At 40.4% G+C, this 12,764-nt stretch overlaps 1 protein-coding gene across 1 annotated transcript; it reads right to left on the reverse strand.

Annotated features, from left to right (window-relative positions):
• Positions 1-8,133: 8,133 nt before the first annotated feature.
• On the reverse strand, positions 8,134-12,764 carry zgc:123217 (serine protease; the record flags this gene model as incomplete). Its single annotated transcript, XM_036141755.1, is given in 3 exon segments — positions 8,134-10,551; positions 12,259-12,404; positions 12,496-12,764. Coding segments are annotated over 3 exon segments (730 nt in total), but the record flags the coding sequence as incomplete, so codon positions are not given.

The raw sequence follows: 12,764 nt of genomic DNA on the forward strand, positions 1-12,764 counted from the left end.
ATACTGCTTCAGAATTCAAGATACCCGTTGAACCATAGAAGGGCGCCACACTGACAGTTTTAGACACAAAACCAGGATTTAAATAAATATGCAGTAAATTGTGAAAATGATCACCAAGATGTGTAGACAGAAATATAATACAGCCATGTTAACAGTTTATTAGCAAAAAAAATTTTATTAGGGGCGTGTTTGCCTTTAAGGCATGGCCTGGAAAGCTTAAAAGATGTTCTGACCAGAGAGAGCAAAGCCCGTCAGTCAACAAAGACACACAAATTTTCACAATGCTGGTGAAGATTCTCAGTCATCCAGGTCATGGTCATTCCAAAAAAAGGTAAAAAACAAAGCAACTGGACTTGTTTTCCGTAGTTGAAGACGTTTCGCTTCCTCTCCCGGAAGCTTTCTCAATTTTTGAATTGAGAAAGCTTCCGGGAGAGGAAGCGAAACGTCTTCAACTACGGAAAACAAGTCCAGTTGCTTTGTTTTTTACCTTTTTTTGAAATTTTCACAATATTATTTAGTTATTATGTCAGGATATAGTTTCAAATTAGCAATCTAGTTCCTAAAACAGCATATATTACGAAAGAAGAAATTAATGAATACATTTTAATAAACAATGCTAAAAAAACAACTACATTTATTTTCAAAACTTGCCATGAACTAAACACAATTATCTCGGGCATTGTTCACCACGAGTCACCGCGTCATCATTTAGCACACTGAGCTGTGTCTCCGTGTAAAAACGTGTGCGCGTTAGTGAGAGTGATTGGGTGAATGTGGCGATAGTGTACAGCGCTTTTGGTGGTCAGCATGAATGGAAAAGCGCTATATAAGTACCAATTTACCATTTACGTGTCAAACTCAAGGCCCGTGGTCCGAATCTGGTACATCAAGGCAATTTAATAAGCTCTCAAGAGCTAAGAAAGGAATATTATGTCATAAAGTAGAGGCATATATTCTGTGTATAAAGTGGCTAAAACTGTGCCTCCATTAGTTTTTAACTCTGCCACTGGAGTGTTTTCCACAACACATTAAAACAACCCAAAAATGTCCAAAAAGAGAAAAAGAGATGTAGAATGATAAGAGTTTGAAGTGTAACTCACCCCAATATCAACTTTTGTTTTTTGCAGATGAACTGTTCAAATGGGCCTAAGTGTGCTACTTTCATGTTATTTAGAATTTTTATGTGAGCTGGAATGAAATTATGAAATCAAAAGTGTCATCTATACAGGTGCAACTGGCCCTTTTAATGACTTCATGATGCCAAAGTGGCCCCATATAGTAAATGAGTTAGACACCTCTGATGTAGGAGAAGCTTCTATCCACTTGTCAGTTCAACTCAACACGGCGGACCGGGATTTTATGAAGCAAGCTGCATTTAATGGCGAAAGTCTGTCTCTGCAATGGAGCTTTGACGGAAGTACCGGGAGAGAGCAGACCAAGAGGCAGAGAGAGAGATTACCTGCAGAACAAGAGGAGGACGATTGATGAGTGATTTAACAGTCCTTTTAAGGGCTAAATGAAAACTGCTTTTTTAAAGCCACGCACAGACCTCTAAAGAGCAACCCTTCATAATTTTTCTCATTGTCGTTGTCTCAGCGACGCTCTTTTACAACAACAACTGGTCCTTGATTGGTTGCAGTGACGAGATTTAACAGAAAACTTCAGATTTTTGAACTCACCGTCACCGTTTTGCACGGACCGTGCTGACCGCACCACTCTGACCGGCGTGGATTTCACAGCGGGCTGCTTCACGGCATCTGACCACGCCATTCACATACTGATAATGGGTAAATCTACTGCTCTTACTACCTCAACGACGTTCGGTGTGAATGCACCGTCACAAATTAGAAATCAAGTGCAATGAGTGTAAAACCTATGCCACATAATTTGCATGTTCACACTCCAAATGTTGCAGCTGTGTGGCCCTGTTGTTAGCTCCCTTGGTATCAACAGGTTTTTTGTCCATTCTCTTGCTGCTGGTGTTGCTCCTGTGTTTTATTTTTGTAATAATTTTTTTTGTTAGTATGTTTTTTTTCTCTTTGCAGGGATTCGTGGTTCCCCCATGCAGGCTGTAGGAGGATTGCTTGTAGCAGCTGGTTGTCGGGTTTTGTCATTTTTCTCTGTTTTATTTACTCTCTGCCCTTATTATCCCTCTTCTCCTCTCCCCCAGTCAGGTTTAGCATCAGTTTCTACACAACAGCTTAACAGTAATTAAATTTGGCTTCAAGGGAGGATTTAAAGGCCTCAGTAACACAAATATATTTCGCAGCCAGAGCATCATTCTGCTTGCCTTAAAGCTGGACATGACACAGGACCAAAAAACCAAATTAATCAACGGTGCAACACAGCACACCTGTACACCTGCAGGCTATGGTTTGTGCTCAGCCTGGCCTTCCAGAGTGACTTGCTCAGGGTGTAAGTCAGTCTGGTAAAGCTCCATACTCTCTGGTCTAAAACAGAGCGAACCAATCACAACGCGGGAGGCGGGACTTTACGATGCCTTGCTCTCAGTGCCAGAATTACCCATAATGCAGCAGCACAGTCAAGATACATGCAGGGGTTTTTGCTGCTTGGTGCCTTGGAAAACTAAGAAAGCATAAATGACTACATCACATATCCTCTGATTTTTATACAAAAGCGGCAAAGATCGTTCACTGGAGAGTTTGCTCGATGGCATGACATGTTTTGCGGACTACAAACATTTTTAAAAAGTGTCTCTTGGAGTCTTTTTCATCATATCCGTAGTTTTGTGATAGGTCCCAACCAGTTGACGCTGACTCTGTTAGTCTTGCCTTTGAAACTGGGCTCTACCAGCTCCTTTCCAGACTGATACGACATAAGTCAGTCAGTCTGGCTGGCTGGCTAGGCAAGACAGACCTACCAATCCAAGTTTGGCACAAAGTTCATTAGCCTTGTTAAATGCCCTCCCAGATGGTTTTCACAAACAGGTTAGAGCTCCTCAGAACATAAAAGGGAAACATAATATATTTTTTGTCATTTCCTGTGAGACAAAAATTTTCTTGATTTACTGACTGAACTGTTCAGAGGCCGTAGGACTGAATCTAAATCACTAGTTACACTGTTTTTGAAAACAAACATAATTTAAATTTGCTTTAAGTTTATTCTGACATATTACTTCTCTGCTGGTTTAAAATAGTGCAGTGAGCATGTGCAGTTATTTGATAAACAGATATTACCAAGTAGTTTTGTTTTTATCAGACACTTGTAGTTTTATCTGAAGAACATGGTTTTCCCTTTCACTTAATCTACGTTTAGTTTTAATCAAAATGTGGCAAGTAAGAAACTATTGGATGTCACTGTCCTTTTTAGGCGCATTGGTGCATGAAATTAATCTGACATCATAAAATTAAACTACACCAGACTTAACCATGTTAAAAGTGAAAGCCAAAACCAAAGTGAAAATATTTGAAGTTCAGAGACCAGGTTACCTGCACCTATATCATATTAGGTCAATGCCAGTGTGTTTCTCAGCTTCTTGTTCCATTAATCACTAAAGGTGTTTGTGTCAGATTGCTTTAATGAAATACAGTCTGTCAGAAGTGAAATAAATACTAAACGATACAGAAGTTTTTCCTGTTTCACAAACACTGCAGTTGTCAGAAAGTACCAAAAATAATTTCCAGCTACAATAAACTCTCACTGATTTTAGAAAAATGTACTAAATTATTCTCTCTGAAGACATTTTACCATATAGAAGGTGGTTTTCCCGCAATGATCAGCGTGCTTATGAATCGTTTTAGAAAATTTGTTTTTGTCCTCAGATAAATAACATTACGTCAGATCAGATTTAAGTTTCGTTCAGCTTCCTGCTGAGAGCAGATGAACATATCAGGCTCAGCAGAACGTCTAGCGGAAATAACAAGAGCGCTTTAAATTGAAAACAAACCCAAGTCTGGGTTTTTTTTGTAATGAGGGATAGCTTTTTTCACACTCAGGGCGAATGTGTGCGTAGAAATAGGAAGAGGCATTCAGCCTATGACTACGCATGTGGTTTCAGTAGATTAGATGAGCAGGACATTCTTTTAAACTACTACAGTGGCTTAAACTGATGGCTTAAACTTCTGGCTGTCTGCGCTCAAGCTTCCACTTATTTCAGCAACTTATTTCCAAAACAATGTGTTTCGTTGTTACATTTTTTAAGTGGTTGGACACATGTTTTACTGGCAGCTTGCTTCAAATAGAAGAGGCTCACCCATACAGTTTTAACAATCTACAGAAATATAACGGTCTTGTCAGACAGAAAATAGCTTCTTAAAACAGAAATGTTACTCATAAAGATCTCTTATCTGATGAAGAAATTCAGTGGTAGACCTAATTTCAGCTGGTCTATAGCATATAAAGGTTTTTATGTCTTTAGAGGTGCACATGGCAAGTTTTGAAGTTAAATATTATTTATTTTCTTTCACAAACATGCTCTTACAATTGCCCAATGTGTAAAATTAGTTTTCCTCTATTTACCGCAGTTGCCTCTATAGGCTGGATTTGTCGGTTTATGAGAGAGTGATTCGGGTCCAATCCTCTGCATTAGCGAGAGAACATGCGCTAACTTCAATATTTATAGCTCTCTTACCTGAGAAGACATCAAGCCTCTAAACAAAAGATGGGCAGTCGGCGTGGTACATTCACAACCAAAGAATTTGTCCTGCCACAGGACTAGAGTGAGATTAGTGAATACTAAAACACTTCTCCAATACACTACATTTCAAAAAGATTTTAAAAAGTCATGATGGATGGAAACATTAGTCAAATATCTTTTTATCAAATCTGTAATTTTCCCCGGCTACATCACACACGTTTGAGTGCGTTTGTGACGCATAAAGTGCAAAAGAGAAAATCTTGCAGTGGGTAAATGTCACATTCATCTCGGTGGAATCAAATGCTTTTCTACAGCTTTGTTGTTCTATTCTTTCTTTTTCCCTTTTATGAGGAACTTACCCAGCCAATATCTTAACTTAAATGTGTGTTCTTTATGCCGGGTGCATCACCAAACTGCTCTGAGACCCGAATGAAGTAGAACAATAAAATGCCACATCCTACAGTTCTTAAAGATTTTGGATTCATCTTCACAGGTTGATTGCCCTCATGTGAAAAGCTCAGTTCTCCTTTTCTCATGGGTCATCTACAATTTTCCTGAATGATTTTTTTTTCTGCTTTGGACCGGCTGCTCTTTTTGGGTACTTTCCTGCTTATATTTCTTACATCTCATGAGTTTCTATTATTTAATGCTGCAGGGTAAAGATGGGGAAACACGCCTGGTTGAGATCACCACCAGTGTCAAATAAGAGATAAATGTCACACCCTCGTCCGTAGTATGTTGTTCTGTGTGTTTTGTCAGCTGGAATTGTTGAACAAATTTTTTTTCAAATCAGTAAAAATAAACACCAGATAAAGAAGCTGTATCTTGACCGTCTTAATGCTGCTGTTGTCATGCTCTAAATGTCAAATCATGAGATCACTTCTTCTTTATTGCATTATCTTGGTTCTGAACATGGTTTCAATTGTGTCCACCCTCTGTCTAAAACTGTTCTGCGGACGTGCACACGGACAGCTGTGCCACATTTGCATAGTTGCCATGCTTTAATCTCTAATCTTAAACATGCACCGATGCACTTTCTCTCAAACCTGTTGGCCTCCCTGCTGAAGAGGTTTAAAATGCTGTAAAATGCATTCATCTTATTGCAGTTCTCATTTAATAGTCTCACGTTTAAAACTGAGTTATTCAGAAGGGATAAACTCCCACCTTAAGGAAAATAGTTTTCAAAATAATGACAGGTGGCACTTATCAGCCCTGACAACAAATCTAAAAAAATGAAAGTCACGCATTGTGTAATTTATTCTATATTTTAAGTTCATCATCGTTTTTTAGGCACTTCTGACTAGTGACCCTTGACTTTTTGTTTCCCTGGGGTCTAAATGTGACCTAACAGAAGCCCATAAGCCACGGCCCCTAGGGAGAAAGAGGATCCATCACGCCAACAGTGAGCAGGATGGAAAAATCTGCTAAGCTTACTGAGAGCTGCAGCAATGAAGCGCCGTCTTTGAGTTACCAGGTCTCCAAAAACAATCAGTAGATGTTGTTTATAAGCCTTTTATATTTTCATTTTTTAATATTGATATTGTTACATCTAGTTTTCTCTGTCTACTTGCTTACTTAGCTTGCTCTTTTCTGGTGTCTCTGTTGTGTTCAGTGTTTTTATTTCTCTCCTGTTGTTTTTTTAACCTCTGAAGTAGTTTGTGTTGCATTGTATGATGCAGGTACCTTTCTCCCGACCTCGAGGGGCCGTACTCAACATCTTTTAGATACTTCTCGGCTTCATTACGCCAGAATAAAATAATTAGGAGCATAATTAGCAGCACTCTGACAAATTGGACTACATGCTGCACAATCTAGCCATTTGATTGTGGTGTGCTGGACCAATTGGGCAATTATTGTACACTTTATCGTCATGACATTTGTGGTTTATTGTGACAACGATTTACTATTGTATGATGTTTAAATAACTCCAAAAAACTACAACTGTTTTGGGGGTTGTAATTTTTCCTTTGTTTTCCCAGTTGGTTTCATGAGAACAGCAATAAATATGCATAATTTAAAAAAATATGATTAAATACAGTTAGTGCATTGCCTATTGTAACTGGTGCAGCCTATTAAAGAATTGCTAATAAGGTAATGTGTTTTTCTTAACCATTGTTTATTTAGTTTGCTTTCAAGAATGAAAATTAGAATCATTTTATTGTCCTAACACAATTGCATGATGATATTATGGAGTGCTCTCCTGCAGCAAGACACACAGTGGGTCAACTCATCAGCACTGGTTCTGTGGTGGCCCAGTACAAGGACACCCGCAGTTTGTCCTCTTGATGGTTCCTCCGGAGCACTCCTGGGAAGTGGAGTCTCTGCTAGGCCTTTTTCACCATTGCGGATGTGTTGACTGTCATGGTAAAGTCCTCGGATTGTACGTCCCCAGGAACGTGAAGGTGGTTAACCTCGCTACATAAGTTCTGTTAACTAGCAGTGAAGCATGTTCCCCTCTGCTTTCTAAAGTCAATGACCAGCTTTTTGGTCATTGCGGTATTTAACACTCTGCTTGCTCCAGTAAAAATAGAGGTAGTCTTTTAGGTTATAGATGGTATCTTACTTCCCATAAAAGCCCCACACAACCGCATATACTTCCTTACAAACTGACCACAGGTTGCATCGGTGGAACACCTCTGCTCTGCTCCCCCACTCTTAGGCCCCCCAGGGCTGTGTGCTGGGCCCCCTCTTTAATGCTCTCTGCTCCCATCCAAGCCTTGAACTCTTCTAGCAAGTTCGCAGACAACACCACTGTGACTTATAGAGAGCAAAGGTTGCAGGCCACCAGCCATTGAAGACTCCTGATAAATGAAATTTGCTCCACAAAATAAATGTTAGATTAAAAGTAGTTTTATGGGAATTCTACTTGAAAAAAAAAAGCCCTTTTCAGAGTTTTGACAACAAACACATCCGGTGGGTTTGGCGTGAAACAAAGTAGGAATATGTGGAAAAGCACATCATGTCCACTTTAAAGTATGATGGAGGACCTGCACTGAAGTGGGATGTTTCTCTATAAGAAATGAAGGCTTCAGGAACTAGGTTATGAAGTGCATGGTACCTTGAGGTTTCTGAAAGGTCAGGACATTTTCAATGAATAAAAATACCATCAAATCAAGACTGTCTTCTATGGGGTTTTTCATTTTTGGGTTAAGCAAATGAATATAAAGTGGTTTACGAAACACAAAATCGACTTTATTCCATAACAATCTGACTTCCAAGTACTAACGTCTATAGAAAACCCAGAGTCAGTTGAAGGGGAAGAACTATGAGGCAAAGTCCTGTTTGATCTTTTAAATCTGAGGAAGAATCGACTTCACTAAAATGTTCCAGACAACGAGGAAACAATCTGTGTAATTACAAATATCGGACAGTGAAAATAAATGGCCTATGTTTTTACTGTTATCAACAGTTCTGTTTATATGGTTGAAAAAAAAGTTTAGATTCTGGTGTTGTGCATCCAACCTACATAAAATGCTCCCACAAGCTTTTTGCCACGCTTTAATGCAGGTGAACCCGATTTTCAGCCAGACACAGAGTTACGTTTCAAAGGCTTTATTGAAGGGGTGAAGAATGGCAGATGAAGCAGGCAAACAGTCACAGTCTTGGCAGAGAATCCTGGTAGAAAGGGCTGGTTTACCGGGATGAGCAGAGAACCAGGAGATTTAGGCGGTGGCAGGCTGTGTGGACCGGAGAACCACCAGAACGGGTAAGCAAGCAGCTGAGACTCACTGAGGAACAGGTAGCATAGCATAGCAGCATGGAGACTCAGGCAATCTCTACTAGGAGAGTTCAGTTAGCAGGGCACACATGCGCAGGTGACGCAAAGGCACACCACACAGGGAGCGCGAAGAAGAGAGTGAGCGATGAGGAGCAGGAAGAAGCAAGTGAGACATTCTGGCAGAGAAGGGTAGGCAGAGGCAGGTATAAGTAGGCTGGTGAACAGGTAAACTGAGTGACTAATTAGTGGGAACAGGTGGAGATAATCTAGAGTGGGGTGGTGGCTGGAGGCAGACAGAGCTGGAAGGATAACTGCTGGTGGCTGAAATGGTGAACGAATGAACAGAAAAAGTCCTCATAAGTGTAAAGTTAAACTAAACAGAACCATAACAATGACACTTTTATATACCAACCTAAATCTTGAAACCCTCATTTTCAGACGGGGATGCAGAAAACCCTGATGTGACACCATGTGACGATGGAGGAGTCAGATCTTCACTTAGGATCTAGAAACCTGGGTGGCTTAAGGACCTCTGACTTCCCGTGACTTTGTCAGGTTTTGTAGGCAGAGCAATGTTAAACTTAAGCCCAGAATCTTTCATACCTGGCAGATTTACATTTAGTATTATTCAAATTCAACCAAGAAGTTTGTTTCTGACAGGACACAGTGTCAAAAGAATATCATTGCCATCAACTTTTTTAATAAAGTGCTTTGACAACCAGCCACAGCTGAGGCAAAGTGCTGAATATCGGGGGGAAAAATAAGACAAGAGAAAACTCAATCAATCAAATTAGGCGACAAAGCTGAACACACAACAATGTGAATAAATTAAAAACTGAATACAAAACATGATAAAAACCATGCAGCAAAACAGAAAATAACCAATACTAAGAAAAGTGAAGTAAAATCAAGTCTCAGGTGGACTGATGGCCAATCAGTAAAAATAAGGTTTTAGATAACTTGTAAAACTGCACAGTGAGGGGGCTTGCCGAATGTGCAAAGGACAAGCATTTAATCACTTAGGAGCCCCAATAGAGAAGAAATGCCAGATTTGAACAAAAATATCTGTTTTTGATTATACTTTAACAATGCTATACTGAAAATAATTTATACTCTTCTCAATGAACAATGGGAAAATCCTTATTTGCATTACAGTTATATTATCATTGCTGACCAGCTTTTTACTTATCCCAACTGATATTTTGATTTTTCTTTGAGTTCCGTGTTTTTCAGACTGGAAGCCCTGCTTACTGTCAGCCTGATTTTTTGCTCCCTGCAAAAACTCTATGAGAACCCAGTTGTGACTCTGCCTGTGGCCTCCGGATTGTTAACATTTCTTTCCAGTCTGAAGAAACGTGGCTAAAATTCAAATGTTACTGTAAACTTAAATCTGGCTGGAGTATAAATCCTATTAGATTTGATTTTTTTATCTAGTTACTGTAAAACCTGCGTGGGGAACAAAATCCTGATTTTATCATTGAAATATTTTCCAAAGGATTAAAGCATTTTTGGTTTAAAACTAGTTTGTTCTTTAGTCATGGAGTTACTCACAGTGGGTGGAGTAGCCGGACGTTCTGCTCTAGTAAGAATAGTGATACTTGAGTAATAATATGACTCAATTAAAAGTAAAAAGTACGATGCAGTAAAGCTACTCTTAACAGTACATTTTTCTCAAGTAGTCACTCAAGTAAATGTAACTGAGTAAATGTAACTAGTTACTACCCAACTCTGGTTTTCCATGTGCCTCCAATTCGCCTTTTTAATTTTGGGATGTTTCTTTTTCACTACTTATCACCTGCCTGAATGCAACATTTCTGTCCTTTCAAAACCATTAGAATACGACTATAGCACTATCAACTCTGACCAACCTTGTTTATTCTAAAATATAATTATTTGTTAAGATGACTTAAAGAGCAGACTTCTACAGAGTGATAAAGAGATGCAGCATCACTGTCACTAGGGTGAAACATAAGAACTCAGCGGGGACTTTGCCTAAGTTTCCAGCGGCTGTGTTGCGACACGTAAAGCTGCTGTCGGGGTCAGTGCCATTAGAGATGAAAGTCACAAAGCCAACTGTGGATCCACCAATCTGATCTGTGATCCACGCCTGAAACTCAGCGACCCGGGCGTAGACCTCAGGAAACCCGACAGTAGCACAAGGTATCCCGAAACTTGTGATGCCCGCCTGGATCCACCTTGAGTCCTGCTTGCATTGCAGAGGTCCGCCAGAGTCTCCCTAGTACAGCAGGATAAAACACAGTTAGTGTTTTTTTTACACATTTTACACATAAAATGTGAACTAAACTGAAAGGCAGCATTTATTAGAGGAGCTTCAGTAACTCTGGAGGAGCTAGGGGGGAGAATCTCCTACTCTTACGCTCCATAAATATAGCTTCCAAGTGAGAGCAGTAGGTAAAGAAGGTGTTCGGCTAAAGTGATAGCAACAATGTCGACCACGTGCCAAAGTGGAAAAACTAGCACTGAACATCAGCCTTTACACACCACCCTTGTGGTGGTAGCGAGATACTATGGAGATATTTGTCTTCAGCAGGTAAAAGGAAGTTGTTCAGAGCTGATGGGGAAGATGAAAGGAACTAAAATCAAGTCAACACTGAAAGAAACCCTGTTAGAGTAGAATGGTCCAGATAAAAGCACATTCACATGTAAGAATGGCCTAGTCAATGTACAGAAGTACTCCTGCTGAAAATCTGTGACCAGGCTACAACATGTCTGTTCACAGGTCCTCTACATCCAGTCTGAATGAGCTTTATCTGTCCTGGAAGAAAGAGTAGACTAAAATGTTAGCCTGTAACCTTGCAAATCTGGTGGCCAAACCCCCAAAGACATCCTGCGTATCCACAAAGAAAGGCTGCTCTGCTTTTCAATACAAATGCATGTGGCACTTTTTTATTTGCAAGAAATGCCAAAAGTGCATTTTTCTTTCCCTTCCCAATTATGCACTGTTTTGTGTTATGGTTAGATGTCTGTTTGTTCTCCGTTCTACCCCACCCGCCTCCTCTGCTTCAATCAGCACAATTTCCTTGACCTGTGATCTGATTTGCTTTACTTAAGTGCTCTCCAGCCAATCCAGTCTCTACCAGATTATCAAAAGTTCTTGCTCATATTCACCGTTTGTTTCTTTGCCCTTGATTAATCTCCTTGTTATGACCATGTTTCGATGCCCTGGTATCTCCTGCCTTGCCCCCATCTGATTTCTGCCAAGCTTCTGATCTCTGGACATCGACCTTGTCCAGAGATATGTGCGAGTTTTGCCAAGACTTTGGGTAAGTAACCGGATATATGCCTATCTGTGTTTGACCATATCCTGTTACCCGTTTTCCCCTCTGGATCCAAATAGCTCTCTGTAGCGCCAACCTGAAGGTAAAAGTATAAAGTGCTTATGTCCAGGATGTGTGGGGTCTGCAGAGATGTTAGATGTCCTTTTTCTGACCCTAGACCTGTACAAGTCCTGGATGGAGGGAAGGTCAGCCCTGATGATCCTCTCTGCAGACCTAATTGTTCATTGTTGTTTGGATCTGGATGAACACAGGACTGATTGAATGTTGTCAGTGGAGAAGACGACCAGCAGCTCCTGTGGAACAGACAGCTTCCAGGAGGACCATTCTGTCTGGATCGAAGGTCTCATACCGTTCCTGAAAATGTTTGGAGGCTTTTTGGGTCCTTTCAAATTAAAACTCTTTAAGAAGCCACTAACCTGTCCTCTCTCCCTACAGAGTTTTAGCTCAGTGTTCTGACTCTGATCAGTTTCAGATTTACAATAAATCTTGAAAACAGTGCTATGTGTCTTGTTCATTACAGCCTTGTGTTGGTTTATCACAAAATCAAAAAAAAAAAATGTGAAAAAAAACGTTCTTGAGGTATGCTCCCTTTTGAGCTGACGGTGTAATTGTGAGATGTCCTAACCCTTCATTAGTGCTTTTACCTGACATGAACCTTTGTTCACTTGTCCGGCGCAAATCATTTGGTCTGTGATGGTTGCGTCTGTTGGGATGTAACTGCAGCCGCACTGATTGTTTCCAATGACAGGAACCTGGACCTCCTGTAGTTTCTTGGTCGCTGGCAAGGTCTCTAAGAGGGACAGTGTGAAAACCAGTTTTATGTGATCCAGTAAAAAAGTACAGTCCTATTTCATAAGCGAAACTCCATGTGGGATCCTCACCATTGCTTGATAGTTTTCCCCACCCAGTGATCCAGCATGATGTAGCATTGAAGAACTGACTGGTGCTACTGGCAAGGCAGACAGGTCTGATGAAGTTGTTGAAAGTGACCTGGCTGCCTAGCCTCATCAATGCGATGTCGTTGTTGTACAGCGTGTTGTTATAGTTTGGATGGACGATGATCTCAGACACACTGCGTGAAACCTCGTTAGCATTTGGGCCGGCCTGAGTCTCTCTTCCAAGGTAGAGGGTCCAGTCACTCAGTCTCCTT

Source organism: Fundulus heteroclitus, chromosome 10 (assembly GCF_011125445.2).
Source record: "Fundulus heteroclitus isolate FHET01 chromosome 10, MU-UCD_Fhet_4.1, whole genome shotgun sequence".
NCBI classification, from domain to species: Eukaryota; Metazoa; Chordata; class Actinopteri; order Cyprinodontiformes; family Fundulidae; genus Fundulus; species Fundulus heteroclitus.